Here is a 22,733-nt window from a genome sequence, read left to right as displayed (position 1 = left end):
TCAAGTTTAAAGAAACAATGATCATTGTTTACCAACATGTACAATTTTCTGTTCTGAGTTGAAACCAAGCTTATCTCAACGCTGAGTTTACTCACATATTTAGGGCAGCTTTTGAACTTTCATTTCTAAGTTTAACACACTTAAAATTTATTAGTGACTTAATCTATGTTATCTGACAACAGAACACTGTGAACAACCCCCAGTGCAATATCTGTCCAAATGCTATTGTAATTGTGAATAACAACTGTAAATACTGTTACTACAACAACTGGAAATATAAATAAATATAAATATACAGCAATCTTCTACTCTTTGGACTTGACCTAGTCCTAATTCTATTCTATTTGTATTCCTTTTCTATTTCCCCCACTTGTATATAAATAATCTATATACATATTCTGTGAACTGTCCCTGTGACCCTGCTTAAGGAATAAGCGGGTATAAAAAATTGATAGATGGATGGATGGATGGATTCTGTGAACCGTTGTGACAAGCATACTGAGAGTCACTGTACCAGAGTTAAATTTCTTGTGTGTCTAACATCTTTGGCAAATAAATTCTGAATACAGAATCAGCAGGTGGGGTCAGGGCAAGTTTCAGGACTGACCAATCATGAATATCACATAAGTACAGAGGCTGCTTGTCAAAACAGCCTAAATATTAATATATTTAGGGTGTACTGTGCAAAAACTTTTGGGGGCACTTTCAAACCTTTTAGGTACCCTGCCCCTTTTTCGGCACACGGCCGAACAACACATACCCAAATTAAACTAGCTGTTACTGGCCTGGCCCTTTAAGAAGGTGAAATTGTGGGTAGTTTTTTGTTGTTGTTAGCGGGCGCAGGGGAAGCTATCTCTCTCTTTCTCTCTCTCCCGCAGCCGCCGAAATGAGCCACGCCACCGGGGCCGCTCTGAGTTACTTAAAGCCGCGGCCATTACATCCAGGTTAAATCACAACTGTTGTGTTTGTGGTGTATGTCGTTGCCAGGGAAGAGGCAAATAAAGCTGAATGTAGCTGGACCTCGCATCGCCTTCCGTGTCCACTTCATCTCCGGCCGATAGCCCGGCCTTAGAATTAATATTAGTAGCGTGTTACCAGCTACCACGAGCTGCAACAGTTAGAAGACAACTGAGAGGGGAAGACAGGTAACATAGCTGTTGTCTTTACATTTTAAGAGTTATATTGATGACCTTGGTGTCGTTTGAAGGAAAAGCTTCCCAGTTTACTATCAGCGCGCTGTAAAATGTGAACTATGACTCCTCCCCCCTCTAGCGTCGAGCGCTGCGTGCCCAGCGTTGTCAAGGCAACATTTACAGTAGCGGTGGGGGCCGTTTTAAAGCCCACTGTTGCGTCATCAAACATAGTTATTCCGTAAAACGTAACAAACCAGTTTGATTGAGGCCTCATGTGATTCACAGAAGCTTGCTATGTCAAACTATTGAATAAACGGCGAAATCAACCGTAAAAAGAACCGGATTACAGCTTTTCATGAGGAGGACGATGGTTTGTGGATTTACTGTATAATAATACGTCTTTTGGACTAAAACATGGGTGCACTTTGTTCTATGGATTCTAAGAACAGAACGATATGCGACATTCCATGTTTGAGTACACGTATGAAGTAACACGACAGAGAGGTAAGAGCCAGCGTACTGTACTGTATTTGTACTGTTGTTAAATATTAAGAAACTGTAGTCGCTGTGATTATTCAATTGCTTTATACCATTCGAATCGCGAGACTTTAAGCTTTTATTAGATATAAAATTTGTTAGACTGTATCCAAATTAGTTTGAGGATCTTTGGTGAACTATCTGGACATACAACTTTGGGAGCAGATCCGCTGCGGGGTCGATCTAATGGGCTAAAAATTACTTCACAATTAATGTTACAGTCTAAATTTAGTAATTATGTTCATGAATCAATTATCTATATCTATCTTCCTAACTAGGGTCACAGGGATCTGTTGGATAGTAATTATGTGTGCAGTAAAAAAAATTTTTTTTTCTTCTGGCTGCTCCCATTAGGGGTCAGCGCAGCCGATCAACTGATCCGCATGATTTGTTTGGCACAATTTTACACTGGACGCACTTGCTGATGCAACCTAGTCCTGTTGGTAATTTGGACTCTGTTGCGGTAAATAAGTTACACTATAATCAATATTTGGTGTGACTTTTAAAAAAATCAGTTTCTTCATGTACACCTGCTCACAGATAATAGATTGGTATTATTCTGGCTGTATATTTCTGGGCCAAACATTGGCCATGTTTTTTTTTGTTTTTGATAATCACCTTGCTATTATTGTTTCTTACATTTATTCTGTGTGATTCGTGATCACTTTTAGGACACCAAGGCACCAGTACTATATGGACATTAGATGGTATATTATACATACTGAGCAAGCATATAAATTGTTGCTGCAGTTGTATTGTTGCTACGGTATAAAGTAACAAGTACTGTCTCATCTGGAATGTGCTTTTATACATGCAGGTGATATCAGTTAATCAATATATACATATATATATATATATATATATAGATATATACACAGTATCTCACAGAAGTGAGTCCACCCCTCACATTTTTTTAAATAGTTTATCATATCTTTTCATGTGACAACACTGAAAAAAAATGACACTTTGCTACAATGTAAAGTAGTGAGTGTACAGCTTCTATAACAGTATAAATTTGCTGTCCCCTCAAAATAACTCAACACACAGCCATTAATGTCTAAACCACTGGCAACAAAAGTGAGTACACCCCTAAGTGAAAATGTCCAAATTGGGCCCAATTAGCCATTTTCCCTCCCCGGTGTCATGTGACTCATTAGTGTTACAAGGTCTCAGGTGTGAATGGGGAGCAGGTGTGTTAAATTTGGTGTTATTGCTCTCAGTCTCTCATACTGGTCACTGGAAGTTCAACATGGCACCTCATGGCAGAGAACTCTCAGAGGAAACAAACTGAGCTGCAGCACAGTGGCCAAGATCATATAGCGGTTTAACAGGACAGGTTCCACTCAGAACAGGCCTCGCCATGGTCGACTAAAGAAGTTGAGTGCACTTGCTCAGCGTCATATCCAGAGGTTGTCTTTGGGAAATAGACATATGAGTGCTGCCAGCATTGCTGCAGAGGTTCAAGGGGTGGGGGGGTCAGCCTGTCAGTGCTCAGACTATACGCCGCACACTGCATCAAATTGGTCTGCATGGCTGTCGTCCCAGAAGGAAGCCTCTTCTAAAGATGATGCACAAGAAAGCCCGCAAACAGTTTGCTGAAGACAAGCAGACTAAGGACATGGATTACTGGAACCATGTCCTGTGGTCTGATGAGACCAAGATAAATTTATATGGTTCAGATGGTGTCAAGCATTTTTGGCTCCGTTATTGCCAATAATATTAATGAATTTTCTCAGTACAATCTGTGGTCCAGCTGCTGCTGTGAAGGCTATTAGGTGACAGCAGCAGTGCTTCACAACTTAATAGTAGGGTCAGGAACAATTAGTGACACAAATAGGCTGTCTCATTTCAGTTCAACCCATAGTTCGGCTTCCGCGGTCTACAATGGCTATGAATGCTGCAGCTTTGTAGAACTTGTCCTTCAAAGGATGTGTCCCCAGAACTGGGACACAGCTACAGACTAACATTAGCACAATCCTCAGCTTATTTTATGCCTAAACTCTACCCCAGACTCAGCATTTACAATTTCATTGTACTGGAATGCAACACAACGCCCCATAAAGTAATTTTAATATTTACAAGAACAAAGAATCATGTTTTCTTTCATTACCACTAGCCACAGTTTTATTGTAAGATAGGCTGATCTTGTTTGTATGGTAATTAGCTGTTGGAACTGGTTAATTTTTACTGTAACAACTAGTCTCAAAAGAAAAAAAAATATGACTGATAAGTTCTACATGCAACTTCTAGTCTTTAAGTTTCTTGAACTTTTGGCGTATTTCCTCACTCTTTCCCCATGCACTAGGTATCTCTCTCACACATACATACATCTTTGTTTTTGTCCTTGCGGGCCTTTACAATGACTTCCATTAATTTCCTGGAGATCTACTCCAAATTTAACCATAACTGCAGGGTCAGTGCAATTACTTTTTTTGTATGTACATTTGGTGAATATGGTCTGTGACCCCACTTCTTTTAAAGAAAATGTTCGCCCAAGTTTTAGAATTTATGTTAGCTACTCAGCCTAATGTACATTCATGCATTAAGCTCTATTTTCACTGTTCTGTCATCTTAATAAAAAACATTCATCAGAACAAAACTGAGCTGCAGTATGTCAGCATCTCTCTTCTCATTACCTGAAGCCTTATGAACAGTGGACGAGCATAAGGCGGTAGATCCCTCATCACATGCTCGAACAGTTTCTTCCCATCAAATTTAAGGCCTGGTCTTACAATTATGGCAGCCATTCCTGCTCGGCCCTCATGCCCTGTGGACAACATGGAGCAATGTAACTAATGTCATCACTTTACAGCTGATAGGTTGTTCATTATCAAGAACAATACTGGAAATAACAATAGTAAGTGTGTATGTACACCATGGTGACTTAGTGGTTAGCACTATTACTTCACAGCAAGAAGATCCTGGGTTGGTAGCCCAGCAAGGGCCTTTCTGTGTGGGGTCTGCATGTTCTCCCTGTGCTCCGGTTTCCTCCCACATGTATGTCAGGTTGATTGGTGACTCTAAATTGCCCATAGGAGTGAGTGTGAGTGTGTGAGGTTGTTTGTTTCTATGTGGCCCTGTGATGGACTGGTGACCTGTCAAGGGTGTACCCCTGCCTTTCACCCAAAGAGAGCTGGGTTAGGCTCCAGCAGATTCCTGTGACCCTGGTTAGGAATAAGCTGGTATAGATAATGAATAAAAAAAAAATATATATATAGATAGATAGATACTTTATTCATCCACCATGAGGGAAATTCAGGCTGTCCTGCAGCTCTTATATTAACTTTAACATAGATATTTCATTATAAAATATAATAAACACATAAAGGCACCCAGTCAATAACATAAAACATAAATAGCACAAATAACATATCAACAATTACTATTAAAAAAAGTCTAATGTCTGTGGGGACGAAGGATCTCCTCAACCTCTCAGTTCTGCAGCGCAATGAGATGAGCCTCCTACTGCAGCTGCTACTCTGTTTAATCAGTATGTGGTGGAGGGGGTGTTTATTATTGTCCATTATAGAAAGCAGCTTCCTCCATATCTGCTGCTCCACCACAATTCTGAGAGAGTCCAGCCCCCTGCCTAGCACAGAACTGGCCTTTTTCACCAGTTTGTCCAAGTGCTTATAGTTCCTGTCCATAATGCCACTCCCCCAACAGACAGGAGCATAGAACAGTGTACTTGCCACGAACATTTATAGTATATCAATGCAGATGTATGAATTCAAGGAAAGGCGACTCCTGTACACTGCATCCACAGTGGCAGACCACTCCATTGTTTTGTCCAGTACCATACCCAGGTACTTGAAGGTCTGTACAGTCTCTTATATATATGATGATGTGACACATACAGTGGGTACGGAAAGTATTCAGACCCCTTTAAATTTTTCACTCTTTGTGTCATTGCTGCCATTTGCCAAAATCCAAAAAGTTCATTTTATTTCTCATTAATGTACACTCAGCACCCCATCTTGACAGAAAAAACCAGAAATGTAGAAATTTTTGCGAAGAGCCTTGGTGAGAGAGGTAAAGAAGAACCCAAAGATCACTGTGGCTGAGCTCCAGAGATGCTGTAGGGAGATGGGAGAAAGTTCCACAAAGTCAACTATCACTTCAGCCCTCCACCAGTCGGGGCATTATGGCAGAGTGGCCCGACGGAAGCCTCTCCTCAGTGCAAGACATATGAAAACCTGAATAGAGTTTGCCAAAAAACACATGAAGGACTCCCAGACTATGAGAAATAAGATTCTCTGGTCTGATGAGACCAAGATTGAACTTCTTGGCGTTAATTCTAAGCAGTATGTGTGGAGAAAACCAGGCACTGCTCATCACCTGCCCAATACAATCCCTACAGTGAAACATGGTGGTGGGAGCATCGTGTTGTGGGGGTGTTTTTCAGCTGCAGGGACAGGACGACTGGTTGCAATTGAAGGAAAGATGAATGCGGCCAAGTACAGAGATATCCTGGAAGAAAACCTCTTCCAGAGTGCTCAGGACCTCAGACTGGGCCGAAGGTTCACCTTTCAACAGGACAATGACCCTAAGAACACAGCTAAAATAACAAAGGAGTGGCTTCGGAACAACTCTGTGACCGTTCTTGACTGGCCCAGCCAGAGCCCTGACCTAAACCCAATTGAGCATCTCTGGAGAGACCTGAAAATGGCTGTCCACCAACGTTCACCATCCAACCTGACAGAACTGGAGAGGATCTGCAAGGAAGAATGGCAGAGGACCCCCAAATCCAGGTGTGAAAAACTTGTTGCATCATTCCCAAGAAGACTCATGGCTGTACTAGCTCAAAAGGGTGCTTCTACTCAATACTGAGCACAGGGTCTGAATACTTATGACCATGTGATATTTCAGTTTTTCTTTTTTAATAACTTTGCAAAAATTTCTACATTTCTGTTTTTTTCTGTCAAGATGGGGTGCTGAGTGTACATTAATGAGAAATAAAATGAACTTTTTGGATTTTGGCAAATGGCTGCAATGACACAAAGAGTGAAAAATTTAAAGGGGTCTGAATACTTTCCGTACCCACTGTGATATATATATAACTTCTTCTAACTGAGCTGACGTGATCAATTGCACTCCCCTCCAAAAGTATTAGAACAGTGAAGCCAATTTCTTTATTCTTGCTGTACACTGAAAACATTTGTGTTTGAAATAAAAAGATTAATAATGGCCTTAAAATAATGGCCTAAGTCATATTTTCAAGTTTTTCAAAAAACTGAATCAGATATACAGTATATTATATTTATTAATCATTTCGCACAAAAAGGTTATGGCAACACATGACTATTGACATGCAAATAATGCTGTCATTCACTTAAGTAACATAAGAGGATTTGATGACTTAGGCCAATTTATGAACCTGCCTTTGCAACTTACTCAATTTTGAACCTGACTTTGGCCAACTTATTTCTGGAATAAATGACTTTGGTAAAACAGTGCACTTCTTTTTTTCCCACTACTGTGACAGACCATGGGGAAGTGTAACACAAACATTTGAAAATACTAGTGGAGCACATAGAAACTCCTCTCGATGTGGCGGAGCAGCGGCTCTACTCCGAGCTCCTCCTGGGTGACTGAGCTCCTCACCCTATCTCTAAGGGAGTGCCCAGCCACCCTGCGGAGGAAGCTCATTTCAGCCGCTTGTATCTGCGATCTTGTCCTTTCGGGCATGACCCAAAGCTCAGGACCATAGGTGAGGGTAGGAACGTAAGATTGACCAGTAAATCGAGAGCTTCGCCTTCCGGCTTAGCTCCTTCTTCACCACAACGGACCGGTACACCGACTGCTGCTGCCGATGCTCCAATCCGTCTGTCAATCTCGCGCTCCGTCCTTCCCTCACTTGTGAACAAGACCCCGAGATACTTAAACTCCATAGGCCGAAACAACAGTGAGAGACCTATCCCGGACCCGGAGGCGCAGGGAAACGACCCTTTCACTCTGGGGGGAAAACTCCAGCACGTGGCGGCTAAGTTGGGGAGCTATGAGCAAGCCCACACTAGCTCGCCGCCTCTCACCGTGAGCAACGCCAGAGTAGAAGAGAGTCCAGCCCCTCTCAAGGAGCTGGGTTCCAGAGCCCAGGCTGTGCGTGAGCCCGACTATCTCTAGTCAGTACCACTCGACTTCCCGCACAAGCTCAGGCTCCTTTCCCCCCAGTGAGGTGACATTCCATGTCCCTAGAGCCAGTTTCAGCATCCAGGGATCGGGTCGCCAAGGTCCCCGTCCTCAACCACTGCCCGATCCACTAAGCACCGGCCCCTTATGTATCCTCCTGCGGGTGGTGGGTCCACAGAAGGGCGGCCCCACGTTGCTCTTTCGGGCTTTGCCCGGCTGGGCCCCATGAGGGGAGACCCAGCCACCAGGCACTCGCCAACGGGCCCCAACCCCAGGCCTGGCTCCAGGGTGGGGCTCCGGCTTTGCCATGCCGGGCGACGTCACGGTCCTCGGTTTTCGCTTCATAAGAGGTCAGTGAACCGCTCTTAGTCTGGTTCGTCACCTAGGACCTGTTTGCCTTGGGAGACCCTACCAGGGGCATATAGCCCCGGACAACATAGCTCCTAGGATCATACGGGCACTCAAACCCCTCCACCACGATAAGGTGGCGGTTCAAGGAGGGGCACAATAAAAAATAATATATAGTTTAATCAAGACTTTGTCATAATATAGTCACACAATTTTAGTTGGGCTGTCTTTTTCTATCCATGAGTAAAAATTTGGGGTGACATGGTTGTGAACATACCTGGTATTTCCACTCCATACACATTGACTTCTTGGATAAAATCCACCAGCCCAAGTGTCTCCATTACCTCTGTTGTAGCTGCATTTTCACCCTTCCACCTGAAATTGAAGGAAATACAAAGATGTAATACACAGTCAAAATGATTAACAGTACAGGTCTAGTAAGCTTTGCATAACATTCAGGACATAGTTTCAAACCACTAATCTTGTAATTTATTGTAACAGAGTTTGCATTAATACTTAGTTCTATTCCATTTTCATCAACTGTACAAATCACCATAAATGATCAGTTGCAACATGATTATTAGCCACTTTGAATTACACTAAACTGTACACATTTAGCCTAGACATATAGCATTGCATAATCTGTGTAACAGGTGTCTCAAACCCCAATCTGAAACATGTCTTTGGAAATGCGACTAGACATTCCAAATCCTGTATAAATCCCTTTAGGGAGCAGAACTATTCCCATAGTGCAAGGCATTTGGAACAAGCACATACAAGCTGTTAAGATTAAGATTGTGTGTCTTTGCCACAAAATTCTTGCCTGGTTTAGATTTGGAAACGGTTCAAAACTGCCTTGGCTCTGTCAAAGTAACTGCAGAGTGTAAGGAAGTGGATGAGATGTATGAGCCTTAGCTTTTACTAGAAGGGGCTTTCATACAGCATACAGTCTTATGCAAAAGTTTAGTCACCCCTTGATAAATAACAGATTTTGGTGATTTTTTAATTGAAAAGATGTTAACACAGTCTCTCTTGGAAATGGAAAAAATGCACAATATTTTCAGCAAACATTGATGCATAGTTACTTCTTATGCCATAAATTGAACAAAAATGAAAAATAAAAACATTATTATGGCACTGTGCAAAAGTTTGGGCACCCTACATAATCAGTATTTAGTAACACCTCCTCTGGCAGATATCACAGCTTGCAAACGCTTTTTATAGCCAGCTAAAAGTCTTTCAATTCTTGTACTTGGGATTTTCTCCCATTCTTCCTTGCAAAAGGCTTCTAGTTCTGTAATATTCTTTGGTCGTCTTGCATGCACAGCTCTTTTAAGATCTACCCACAAATTTGAGAGAGAGGGGGGGTGAAGAAGAGCAGCTCTGTGAAACAGGTAGTAAGCAGAGATGGAGGTTGGATAGAAAAAAAAAATCTGAAATATTGATTAAAAACATGAAAAAGTGAGGTTAATTATTAAAAAGCTAATCTGAATCAGTAAGAAGAGGAAATGATTGCATCTGTAACTATATCGCGATATTGTGACTATATATGTTGTAGTTGATTGTATAACATATAGTGATGAAAATGTGATTAAATACAATAATCTCTGTATGAAATAAGTTTATTAATGAAATAAAATAAAGTTGTGTGTCCCTACAGATTAGTAGGGACGTGAAGGCTGTTGGAAAATACCAAAAAGACTGAGTGAACAGATGGCTGAGAGAAAAAGGAAAGTATCTAAATTTAAATAGATTTGAAATTGGGAAATTAAAGTGATGGCCAGAGCACAGTGAGCACACCCAAAATGGTCACGTAGCTCCTTAACTTGCTGGCCATGCACTGATCTTGCCGTATGCCTTAGTATGTGCCATGTACTGATCACACCATCTGACTTCACAAAGTCTGCTTGGTAACTGACCAATAGGATAATAATGGGTAAATCAAGCATTACCTAATGAACGAAAAAGAGTATATAAACCCTAGAATTATGCTGGCTGGGATGACCTTTTCAGTTGCTGTGGGAAACTGTCAGTTTGCATCAAGATTTTTGCCACTATCCGGAGTGACCAGAAATCAACAGAAGACATCCAGGATCCTTGCCTTCAGCCTAACACAGAGGAGAAGAAAAGCTGATGATGGAATTAAGTTCCATCGAGAGACTTTCAACAATTACATTTTTTTTCATTTTTGATTTTTCTATTCTTCATCAGCCTTATTCTTTAAAGACCAAGGAGGTTGTGAGTAGAATAATAATTAAGATAGGGAAATAACAGAAATAACTTTATCATGTATTGTTGATTTTCATTGATTTTTAATACATTTACTGATTTAAACACATTTATTGATTGCTGTTAGCTTTTGCATCTGCTAAATAAAGTACATCTGCAGTTAAAGTAAAAGCTTCCTTGCTTTAACTGTAAGGAGGTAGCAGCCATGTCTGCCTCCCACCCCAAAGAGATGCTAGTGCTACCTTGGTTCAGCTTGTGGGCTGACCTACAACCAGAGGCTCGAGAGGTCCTGGAAAGATTACACATAACTCAGCAACAGTATGATGAAGAGATACCAGATGAGGAAACAGAAATTCGGGGGGGAGATCCAGATGGCAACTAGGAAGCCATCCTACTTCCAGGCCCAGAGGTGAACCTAAAGGGCTCAGCAGCAGAGAAGACCTATGTGTGGCCGAATTGGTGGCATGTAGTCCTGCAGAGAGAAGGGACAATGGGAAAGCTGGTGCTTGTTAGCCCAGGAACAGCCCATGATGCTAATATAAAATTAGCCACCAATCTGCACACCACAGAATTTTGAAAAATGGCTCGACCAGAAGCAGTAATGTACCCAGGGGACATGAGCTAGTCAAACAACTCAGGAGCTATGCTCCCCGGAGATCGGCAATCGAAATCTTCAGGCGTGGTAACTGTGTGTCATAGTGGGGCTGCAGCCCATAACCCTGAGCATGGAAACACAGAAACTGAATACCAAGATGATGAGACAGATGACAGGGACATCTGGGTCAGAAGGAGATGGGGATCATGATGAATCTCGTCCAGACGAAGTAAACAAACCAGAGCCCAGATTCAGAAAGCCATAGACAAGCCCTGGCCTGTCCAAGACTCGGCTGAAAGTCAGAGCCACAGAAAAGGAAAGACTATTGGGTCATGACCGGCAAAATAAGAAACAGCCAGAAGGCTCTGATAATCAGGATGAGGAGCTCAGCGAAAACGAATTATATGCTGAGGCAACTTATACTCCAATATCCTGGAAAAGACATCAACAACAGAAAGATCAGACCCGAATGACTAACAGCACCATCCTACAATGAGCCTACGGAGACCTGGGACAGACCAGAACAGACGTGGATATTGTCACCACAGACGCCATTGTGCACATGAGAGAATCACTGAGAAGTACATGGGCAAAGGTGGCGGGCAGTGCATATCAGAAGAAAGTCGCATCAGTCAGACATGAGCGAGCCCCGATCACACAATATGAGGCTGTGCTGGTCTCGATGAAACAGCAATGGGCAAGCAGTGTTATCCATGTGGCTGACCCAGGATATTAAGGGGGTCCCCAAGCATACGAGGCAAATGTAGCAGCGGCAGTAATAGTGGCACCGAACCTGGCCCATGAGAAAGAGGTGGAATCAGCACTCATCGCCTTGATCTCCTTTGAAAAGGACCTGTATGACCTGCAGATGTGCCCAGGGGGCCCAGATGATGCAGACCAAGGGAGAGAAGAGGTGGTGTTACCTATGCCATTTCAGCAGTTCAATGGGTTGAATGATGAACATGAAGCAGAGGGGTATTCACCAGTACAGAGATGAGGCTGAACCGGTCATGAGAGAAAGTGCAGAGCGAAACATGCAGAGAGGTCCTCGATCACAGAGTGGGCCAAGGGGCTCATTATTTACCTCACCTACGAGGCAAATGTCGAATTCGTCTAGACTAAGCCCCAGCACTAGGATGTCTGGGGGGATGCCCTTGGCAGCACGGCATTTTATAATGTGGGATGTGAGATCCACTGGCTTGTAATCGTTTAAGTTCAGCTGGACACTTTACTTTAGGTACTGTAACAATACAAGATAATTTCCACAGAGCCATGACCCTCCCCAACTGTAAACTCAGGTTGAAGATCCTCTGTAGAGGTTCACACAATTGGGCAGCACAGTCCTTAACCATCTGGGTCAGCTTCCTTCCTGTAGCACAGTCTTTGTAATTGCAGCCTCACCCCTGATACTGATGGTGGAGCATGCCTTGGAGAGGGAGAGCACATAGCTGCAGTGGTGGACATGCACACGGGTTGAGGACAAGGAGGAAGAGACACTGAGGAAGAGTGAGGGGGTATGGCTGGACAGGCTGGGGCATTTGTGGCATTGTCAAACTTGTTGAAGAACTTGTTCATTGACTCTGTCTACATCATCCACTGGTGCCGGGTAGTTCTTTATTTTTTTTTGTTGGAGCCGGTGAAGATGTTAACTCCCCTCCATAGCTGTCTGATGTTGCTGTGCTATAGATTTTTCTCTATAGCCTCCTTTACATTTGCATACAGCAGATCAAGTGTTTTACCTTTCTGGTAGGACAGTTGACAAACAAAGGAAATCCAGTCAGGTGTGAGGTGAGAGCCGCATGGTTAAAATCTCCAGTTATTATAATGAGGCCTCAGAAAGTTGAGTTTGTGTCCTGGCAACAGTCTCATGGATGACTTCACATGGCAGGCATTAGCACCACTGCAAAATGTATCTCTGTTTTACCCCAAAATAAAGGACATTAACAACAAACTAAAGGTGCAAGACCTAAAAAAATGTCATAAAACTAACATGAAGGGGGCAGGGTCGAGGGGGAATAAGTTCACCTCTGGGCCTCAGGTTAATTACAGTCAATCACAACACAAATTGCTCGCAAATAAAGAATGTCATAATTTTATATAATATTGTAAATAGCCTACATTATACTGTACTGTAATACTATATTTAAAACAAAATTAATCTGAAAACCAAGGTGAATTGGTGAAGTCTTGACCACTGGTTGACAGTGTTGTGGTATGAGTAGGCTAGAAGCAAAGAAACACAAATGAATAGGAAAAGGTCAAAGCCATCAGGTGTTGAATTTAGATAAAAAAGAAAAGAAGAAGAGGAGAAAAAAGCAATGGACCTATGTTATCTCCTTATGAATATAATATGGATGTAATGAATTATGCTAACATTAATTGATAACGGCTAACTTAGCTCTTGTTATGCTTGCAATGATTATAGGCTACATACAGTTGTGGTCAAAAGTTTACATACACTTGTAAAGAACATAATATCATGGCTCTCTTGAGTTTCCCGTTATTTCTACAACTGATTTTTCTCTGATAGAGTGATTGGAACAGATACTTCTTTCTCACAAAAAACATTCATGAAGTTTGGTTCTTTTATGACTTTATTATGGGTTAACAGAAAAAAGTAATCACATCTGCTGGGTCAAAAATATACATACAGCAACATGAATTAGCAATTTTGGTGACTTAGAAAGTTGTGTCAGTGAAATGAGTTTCATAGCATGGCCTCTTAACTTCTTGTGAGTGATTATGAGTGACTACAGCTGGTGACTTCTCTGAGGCCAGTTAAATAGGGCTCATTGGATACAAACGCCCACAAACTCTACAGTGGGAAAGTCAAAGGAGCTCAGCATGGATCTGAAAAAGCAAATTATTGACTTGAACAAGTCAGGAAAGTCACTTGGGGCCATTTCAAAGCAGCTGCAGGTCCCAAGAGCAACAGTGCAAACAATTGTTTGTAAGTGTAAAGTGCATGGCACTGTTTTGTCACTGCCACGATCAGGAAGAAAATGCAAGCTATCACCTGCTGCTGAGAGAAAATTGGTCAGGAGGGTGAAGAGTCAACCGAGAACCACCAAAAGCATATCTGCCAAGAATTAGAAGCTGCTGGAACACAGGTGTCATTGTCCACAGTCAAACGTGTTTTGCATCTCCATGGACTGAGAGGCTGCTGTGCAAGAAGGAGAGGCAGATGCCCGCCCAAACTGAGCCCGGTTCTGCTGGAGGTTTTTTCTTCCGTTAAAGGGAGTTTTTCCTCTCCATTGTCGCCAAGTGCTTGCTCATAAGGGAATTGTTGGGTTTTTAGTTTTAGTTTTTGTAAAGTGCCTTGAGATGATTTGTATTGTGATTTGGCACTATACAAAAAAAAAAAAAAAAAAAAAAAGCCCTTGCTCCAAAAGCGGCACCTTAAGGCTCTACTGAACTGAAGTTTGCTGCTGATCACATGGACAAAGATAAGACCTTCTGGAGGAAAGTTCTGTGGTCAGACGAAACAAAAATCGAGCTTTTTGGCCACAATGCCCAGCAATATGTTTGGTGGAGAAAAGGTGAGGCCTTTAACCCCAAGAATACCATGCCTACCATCAAGCATGGTGGTGGTAGTATTATGCTGTGGGGCTGTTTTGCTGCCAATGGAACTGGTGCTTTACAGAGAGTAAATGGGATAATGAAGAAGGAGGATTACCTTCAAATTCTTCAACATAACCTAAAATCATCAGCCCGAAGGTTGGGTCTTGGACGCAGTTGGGTCTTCCAACAGGACAATGACCCCAAACACACATCAAAAGTGGTAAGGGAATGGCTAAATCAGGCTAGAATAAGGGTTTTTGAATGGCCTTCCCAAAGTCCTGACTTAAACCCCATTGAAAACATGTGGACAATGCTGAAGAAACAAGTCCATGTCAGAAAGCCATCAAATTTAACTGAACTGCACCAATTCTGTCAAGAGGAGTGGTCAAAGAGTCAACCAGAAGCTTGTGGATGGCTACCAAAAGCGCCTATTGAAGTGAAAATGGCTAAGGGACATGTAACCAAATATTAGCACTGCTGTAGGTATATTTTTGACCCAGCAGATGTGATCACTTTTTTCTGTTAACCCATAATAAAGTCATAAAAGAACCAAACTTCATGAATGTTTTTTTGTGACAAAGAAGTATCTGTTCCAATTACTCTATCAGAGAAAAATCAGAGTGGTAGAAATAACGGGAAACTCAAGAGAGCCATGATATTCTGTTCTTTACAAGTGTATGTAAACTTTTGACCACAACTGTACATACGGCTTTTTTAGTGTTTTAGTGTGAATAAAGCCAATTATGTTCTTGGTTTGGACCGATTCTGTTCACCCTGTACATGCTTCCTTTAGGCAATGTTATTAGGAAGCACTCTATTAATTACCACTACTACGCAGATGACACTCAGCTGTATCTATTGATGAAACCTGATAACACAAACCAGTTAACCAGACTTCAAGCATGTCTAACTGACATAAAGGCCTGGATGACCAGTAACTTTCTACTTTAAATTCAGAGAAAACAGAAGTTATTTTATTTGGGCCTAAAAACCTCAGAAATAACTTTTCTAAAACTAAAGCTACTCTAGATGGCATAGCCCTGGCCTCCAGCACTACTGTGAAAAACCTTGGAGTTATTTTTGACCAGGACATGTCCTTTAACTCACACATAAAACAAATCTCTAGAACTGCCTTCTATCACCTACGCAACATTGCTAAAAATTAGGAACATCCTGTCTCAAAATGATGCAGAAAAACTAGTCCATGCATTTGTTACCTCAAGGCTAGATTACTGTAACTTATTACTATCTGGATGTCCCAGTAGCTCTAAAAAAAAGCCTCCAGTTAATCCAGAATGCTGCAGCCAGAGTCCTGACAGGAACTAGCAAGAGAGATCATATTTCTCATATATTAGCTTCTCTTCATTGGCTCCCTGTAAAATACAGAATAGAATTTAAAATCCTTCTTCTCACATACAAATCCCTTCATGATCAAGCTCCTTCATACCTTAAAGACCTCATAGTACCATATTATCCCAATCGAGCACTTCACTCTCAGAGTGCAGGCCTACTTGTGGTTCCCAGAGTTTCCAAAAGCAGAATGGGAGGCAGAGCCTTTAGCTATCAAGCTCCTCTCCTGTGGAACCAGCTCCCAGCCTGGGTTCAGGAGGCAGACACTCTGTACTTTTAAGGCTAGTTATGCTGCTATAGGTATAGACTGCCTGAGGACTCTCATATCAGTGCACTAAGGTCATTTATGACCTATATAAAGATTTTATTGTTTTCCAAGGATCATTTAGATTACTGGTGATTTTAGATAAATAAAAGACAGATTTAAGACCAAAGACTTTCTTAAGAGAAGTAAAATGATTTCAAAGCTGTCTAAAAGTAAGCCAATCCACTTGAGACTTAGATTTTCTAGACTTAGTCCAGGCAGCATCCCTGTCTTTCTGCAGACTGGATAGCTGCGGGGAAAACCAGGGATTGTTCCATCTTTTCACTCTAAACTTACAAAAAGGAGCATGCTTATTTATAATAATTATAAAAGCACCATGAAAATATTTCCAAGCTAATACCACATCATCTATGAGAGAAATCTATTTCCAGTCACAGATCATGAAGAAAAGTTTGCTCACAAAATGTTATGTGGTGGGGAAGAATTGGAGCTGGACCCAAGTGCAGGACACAGTTTTCTTTATTTAACCTGGACTCTCTCAGCTCTAACTCCACGACTTGGCGTAGACACAAAAATACAAGGCTCCATGACTCGGTGTCCAAACAAACACATTGACTCCGCCACTCGGCATAAAGACAAAAATATATTAACTCCGCCACTCGGCATACAAGCAACCAAGGAAACATGAAAAAACATTAATTCTCCACCGAGGAACAAAGGAAACCGGGACGTATTTATACACTGGCAACCAAGGCTAATCAAACTTAGGTCAAACTAATCCAGATAATAAAACATAAAGCTACTCATACCAAAACCAGGTGATATAGGAAAGATATAGGAGAGTTTAATCTCTTTCTGCTCAAGGGATATAAGTGAGAGGAAAACCATTCATATGGACAAAAAAGATGAATTAAATCTGATAAAATCATGGGATAAATTGTGAAAACAAACAATCCTATTTGTGGAGCTCTTTGAAGCACTAAATAAGTTAAAATCCCAGTTTGTGCCTTTAAAAGGAAATAAAAAATGAGGCACATTTTGTAACTCACAACGGTGTGAACACAATACAGTCAGTAACAGCAAGAGAGGTGTTAAAAAGAACATGCTGACCCTCCAATCAGGTGATAAAGTTCTGAGATGGAAATTTAAAAAAACCAGCCCAGCTTTAATTGAACAACATATCATTAAACTCAAATTCCGGAGGCAACCAAGAATTCACAGTTCAGATCATCCAGCCCTATGACAAATCTGAGCCAATGCGGTTGGCGTCAGATCAGACCGTAAAATGAACCAATCTTAGACTGGAAAGTCCACCCTCATGTCTAATGTAAAAGTACAACACATTAGTTGACACTCTAAGCAAATTGCAATCTCAGGATATAAAAGATGGCATCTCACAATCTGGCATGTTTGGACCCAGCAGACCGTAAAGCAGGACAATGAGCGCTAACAAGCCATGGGTCTTCCCCACAAGAGGTTCCAGTTTCCATTGGCTGCAAGTCAATGACCTCCATGACCGCAGACATTTGGGCCTACATAACTCCTTCTACCAGTACAGAATCAGTCTCTTCACTAGTTGTCACTTCAGTAATTATAAATAAATGTGTACCATTTTGAGTCTTCCAATGTGGGTCCTGCCTATACTTATTTTTCTAAAACATAACACCATGATGAAAATTAGTAACAGGACTGATTCAGGTAACCCTGAACCATACTTTGGTTATGGTGCTATAGACCTAGCAGGAACCTCTCATTATGCATCAAGCATTGCCCCTTTCTCTTCTCATACCCCTTGTTTTGTCTCTCCTCTCTTCCTTTCTCCTCTTTCTTCTTATCCCTGGTAATGGAGCTGTATATTGCTGATGTGCAGTTTCTGGCTGCACCAACTTTTCTACTCCCTTGAGCTCCCCTCTTGAGAAAAATAATGCATTCTGGTTTACCAGAACGGAAACCGTTGTTCTCCAATATTATGATATTGTGTATGTATGTATATAGTGGCAGCTATGCACTTGATAGTCATAGCAACTAGCAATCCAGTTGCCATGACTCAACCTCTAGACTAGTCTCTTATACATGTTGCCAGAAGTAAACCAGTGAAATTGTAAGCAACCCAAGAGCAGAGGTGGCAAAAGTACTCACATTCTGTATTTAAGTAGAAGTGCAGATACTTGTGTGAAAAAAGTAGAAGTACTGACTCAACTCCTTTACTTAATTAAGTAAAAGTAAGAAAGTACAGGGTCTGAAATGTACTTAAGTAAAAAAGTAAAAATGTATTTTTGCCATCAGTGATACAAAATAGATCTTTTGATAACTCAACAGAACTAAAAACGTTTGACACAAAAAAGGAAATTATTCTTCTTTTATTAACAACCTGCACAGGGAACAAAAGACAACACATTCACAGTGAATCATCCTTGAAACTGACATCAAACAGTTCTTTTAAATACGGCCATGGACGTCTGACTCGGCAATACTCCCTGGATCCCTTTCTACCTCCATGTCGCACTGCAGGTTTTCTCTATCATAACCTGTGCACTCACTCGATTTCACTCTCTAGCTAGTTATGTCTTTTACGTTGTGTCATGATTCATGTAGGTTGAAAAAGTAACAAGCCTGTTTTGATAATGTAAGGAGTAGAAAGTACAGAAAGTACTTTGTGTTTAAATGTAGGGTGTAAAAGTAAAAAGTCATCAGAAAAATAAATACTCAAGTAAAGTAGAGATACCTGAAAAATCTACTTAAATACAGTAACAAAATATTTGTACTTCGTTACTTCCCACCTCTGCCCAAGACTGATTTTTTGATCTGACAAACACATTCTGCAACACTGAGTGTTGCTCAGTCCAGGTAAACTTCGAATAGGGAGAAAAATTCTGACAAGTCATACTAAATCTCCTACCCAAATGCCTCAGCCAACAGGCTTTCTTTTAGAAATGTGAAATCTGTAAAAATCTGAGGACTTCAGCAGGTTGTGCATCAAGATTAGGATGGATACTTTAAAGTTTCTGGTGTATGCTTTGTGCCTGCAGCAAAGACATCTCAAAATTCTTATCCAACTTTACCTGAAGGTGTCTCCCACTCTGTCTTTGAAATAGATAAAGCCCTCTGGGTCTTCGGCCATGAGATCACCTGTGTTAAAGTAAGCATCTCCTTCCGAGAACACGTTTCTCATCAGCTTTTTCTCTGTCAGCTGCTTGCTTCCAGCATAGCCGAAGAAGGGGCTAATAGTGCTCACCTTGGACAGTAAAAGCCCTGTCTCACCTGCAAAGGAAAACAGGCTACAAATCAGTACAAATCATTGTAGATAGAAAATTAAACCTATTCTAAAAGTGTCCATGTTGTCTTACCCATTTTAACTCGCTGACAGAAACCATACTGATCTTTCACTGGCTCATCATTCTCCATGTTGTACTTTACCAGCTCATACTTGAACAGAAGCTACACCAAAAGGTAAAACAATATTTCATTTAAGGGGCAGAAGCATGAAAATCTTTGAAAAAATGTGATTGCATTTTGTTGTTGCAGTTGTAGCTGGCTCAAAATCAAACTATTGTCTACAACTCATGGTTTTCAGTGAATAGAATTAGAATGTGTGGTGTAGTTAAAAGCAGAGATGCTCACAAATCAGTTTTTGGAAGTCCAAGTCAAGTCTCAACTCTCATGGTTGCAATGAACACTGCTTGCTGCAGACTGCATTATTAGATATTAGCATTATTAGCGTTATTATTATTAGATAGCCGATGTTTAGCTAAACCAAGTGTTGTCTGACTAACCTGTCGGGGTACGTTTTGAGGTGGCTGATAAAATTAGATGTGGTTGAATCGAGCTTCTTTTATTTTTATACAGCATATCGTGCATGTTGCTTTGTATGAAATCATAATAACCCAAAATGACAACAGATGAGACCACACTTGCCGAGATGTTTGCCATGTTCATGACACTAATTCAATTTACTGCAATTTACAGTCACTAGTGGCAAGGCATGCCATGAATGGGTTGTACTGACTACCAACAGAGGGCAGCAATACGCTTTTGCTGCGTCTATTCTGCCACTCATTTACCAGAAGAAGAAAGAGTTCCATGCAAGAAAAAAACACTGCTTGTCAGAAATGTCCATCAGCTGTATCCAATGGACATTTCCTCCCTTGGCTGAGGTGAACAGCGCTGCCCTTTCATGCAGGACACCGCAGTGCAATCCCTCTTGTAGCTGCATTCTGAGATTAAAATAGTCATTACTTTTAATTTTGGCTGTAAGACTCCGCACATAGTGACATCCTACTGCCGAGATATAGGTTGATGTTGGAAAATAAAGTAAGAATGTAGGACAAACACAGAACCACTGAACACAATACTGTACTGCGCAATAGCTCACGTCACTATTCTCTGCTCTCTTACAATGTTTTAGGTTTTGTGTTTTTGTTTTGTTGCTCAATCATCTAGCATCTGTCAGTAAAAATAGATTGTCTTACTAGTAGGCTATTAATTCTGAATTCATCAATAATCAGTTTGCTATGTTCAAGGAAGCACAGCTTTAAATAGCCTATGTTATCACAATAAAATATTTTTCTTATAGATTTACCACAAGAGCTTTGTTTTATCATTATCAGCACAGTTATTTTATTGTTTAGTATGCATGGCTAAGAATTTACTTTGTGAACAATATTGATTGTTGTTTTTTTTCTTCAGGGACTTCTGCCAGTGCATCTACATCTGCTACCATGGAACTACTTAAAGACTTTTTGTGCCTACATGTGCGGCACCATACAAACCCCCTCTCCCCTCCCTCCATAATGCAAAGTTCTGCTTTCAAGTCTTATGATGTCAGTCAGGGTCATTTTTGCTTGACTTCAAACAACACTTGAGAGCATTGTCTCAGTTTGATATGATGGATTTTACTGCATTAGCAGTGTGTCATCGTCCAACTTTATAAAACACTGCTCTGCCAGTTGAAAAGCAATAAGTCATCAAAACAAAATAGAGGTCCAGCACCATTACTAGCAATGCTGATGGGTTTTAAAATGAATTAATTTGTCTCTTCGTGTACATTTTTCAGTGTTTTATACAACCAGTCTGGTAAAGAAGAGGGAGATGAAAGGGTCCAGTTTGGGTTACATAAACCCCCAGCTGCGGGGTTTAAAAAAATCAGAATCAGTTTTCGTCTGCTCTTATTGCATGTTCTATTTTCATAATGTGCAACTCTTTAGTCATCAGGGACAGTTCTGGAATAACAATTACTACTTTAAATCTTTTCACGGCACATTGAGTTACCAAGCACTTACCTTGTATAAGAAGTTGGAGCGGCCCACAGATCCAATCTTGCCAATATGGTTCATAAAACACAGGTTTCCCTCAGTGGAGCCATAGACCTCGTACATTTTAATGTTTCCGAAGCGACTCTGGAACTTCTGCCAGACATCCTGTCGCAGCCCATTCCCAACTCCCATCCGCACCTTGTGAACTTTATCTCTCTTTGTCTGATGGAGGAAGAAAGATATACAATAATGAAAACAAAACTATGGACAAGTGCCAACTGATAGTTTCTTAATGATGTGTTAATATTTGCCATTCAAGAGCATGTTCATTAAGCTGACACACTGTAATACACAGGAAAAGACAGTTATGCAATGAGCTCTCAAAAACTTTTGTCACTGTGTGCATGTTTGTGTCACAAAGAAATTCCATGAGGACAAATTGGTGTAAACACGCCAACAGAGTGAATCAGTTCTAACAAAAGCAGCCTTTTACCAACCACCCACTCTCTCTCTCTGTCTCTCACACACACACACACACACACACACACACACTTGTATTTCTGTAGTTGTGAGGACATAATACATTTCCTAGACCCTAACCCCAACCATCACAACTAAATGCCTAACCCTAACCTAATTCTCACCTTAACCCAATAAACCAATTGACAATTTGATAGCATAGACTTGCTCGTCTCTACCTCACTTGTGACTTCAGTAGGTGGCAATTTATGTTGATTATTTTAGACCTGTTTTGTGGTCTAATTTGTGGATAACAAGTTGAATGTGAATACATTCATATTTGACTCATCTCTCATTTCATCTCATGAATATGCAAATTGTTTCCATCTACAATCTACAATTCTTGCCAGGATCAAAACAAACTTCAAGCAGCCCAGTGAAAATTTTCATCCAGTAGATTTCTGCTGCTAATCATCCTGGTAAATCTGCAGAGTTAGACATGATATTATTATCAAGAGCTTATTAACTGCTATCCTGGCCAACCAGACTAACTCCTTTTCTATTCTATACAAAGAATTAGTCAGGAATCTCTTCAGTTGAGATTGAATTCCAGTGGGTGAGCCAATGGATGCAGAATAAACCAATCAGAAAAATGAAGGATATGACGCATGCAGTAGGCTAGTGAATGACTGTTTTTTTTTTGTTTTAAAAACATGAGAATACACGGTATCACCAGTTCTGTCCATATTTTTGAACAGAGTAAACAGCAATAGCCAGCTGTAAAAAGATTTGCAGACTTTTGGGGCAAGCATTGAGCAACTTTATGAACAAGTTAGTGTTTTTGTTGACTGGAGCATAAAGCCCATCCCATTGCA

At 41.0% G+C, this 22,733-nt stretch overlaps 1 protein-coding gene and 1 long non-coding RNA gene across 2 annotated transcripts in view; one reads left to right on the top strand and one right to left on the bottom strand.

Annotated features, from left to right (window-relative positions):
- Positions 1 to 22,733, bottom strand: part of slc27a6 (solute carrier family 27 member 6) — a 40,421-nt gene that overhangs the window by 1,434 nt on the left and 16,254 nt on the right. The window contains exons 5-9 of the mRNA XM_026297387.1: positions 21,427 to 21,621; positions 19,495 to 19,585; positions 19,210 to 19,408; positions 8,425 to 8,522; positions 4,307 to 4,437 (exon numbers count right to left, since the gene is read on the bottom strand). Of these exons, the coding sequence (XP_026153172.1) occupies positions 4,307 to 4,437; positions 8,425 to 8,522; positions 19,210 to 19,408; positions 19,495 to 19,585; positions 21,427 to 21,621 (714 nt within the window). The remainder of the gene's footprint in view (positions 1 to 4,306; positions 4,438 to 8,424; positions 8,523 to 19,209; positions 19,409 to 19,494; positions 19,586 to 21,426; positions 21,622 to 22,733) is intronic.
- Positions 1,583 to 21,433, top strand: LOC113124479 (uncharacterized). The gene is made up of 5 exons (XR_003295054.2): positions 1,583 to 1,637; positions 19,243 to 19,286; positions 19,568 to 19,597; positions 20,114 to 20,301; positions 20,834 to 21,433. It is a non-coding gene; the product is annotated as an uncharacterized LOC113124479 (long non-coding RNA).

Source organism: Mastacembelus armatus, chromosome 12 (genome assembly GCF_900324485.2).
Source record: "Mastacembelus armatus chromosome 12, fMasArm1.2, whole genome shotgun sequence".
Taxonomy (NCBI): Eukaryota; Metazoa; Chordata; class Actinopteri; order Synbranchiformes; family Mastacembelidae; genus Mastacembelus; species Mastacembelus armatus.
Note: the sequence above shows the minus strand (reverse complement) of the source record. Positions and strands in the feature narration are given on the sequence as shown.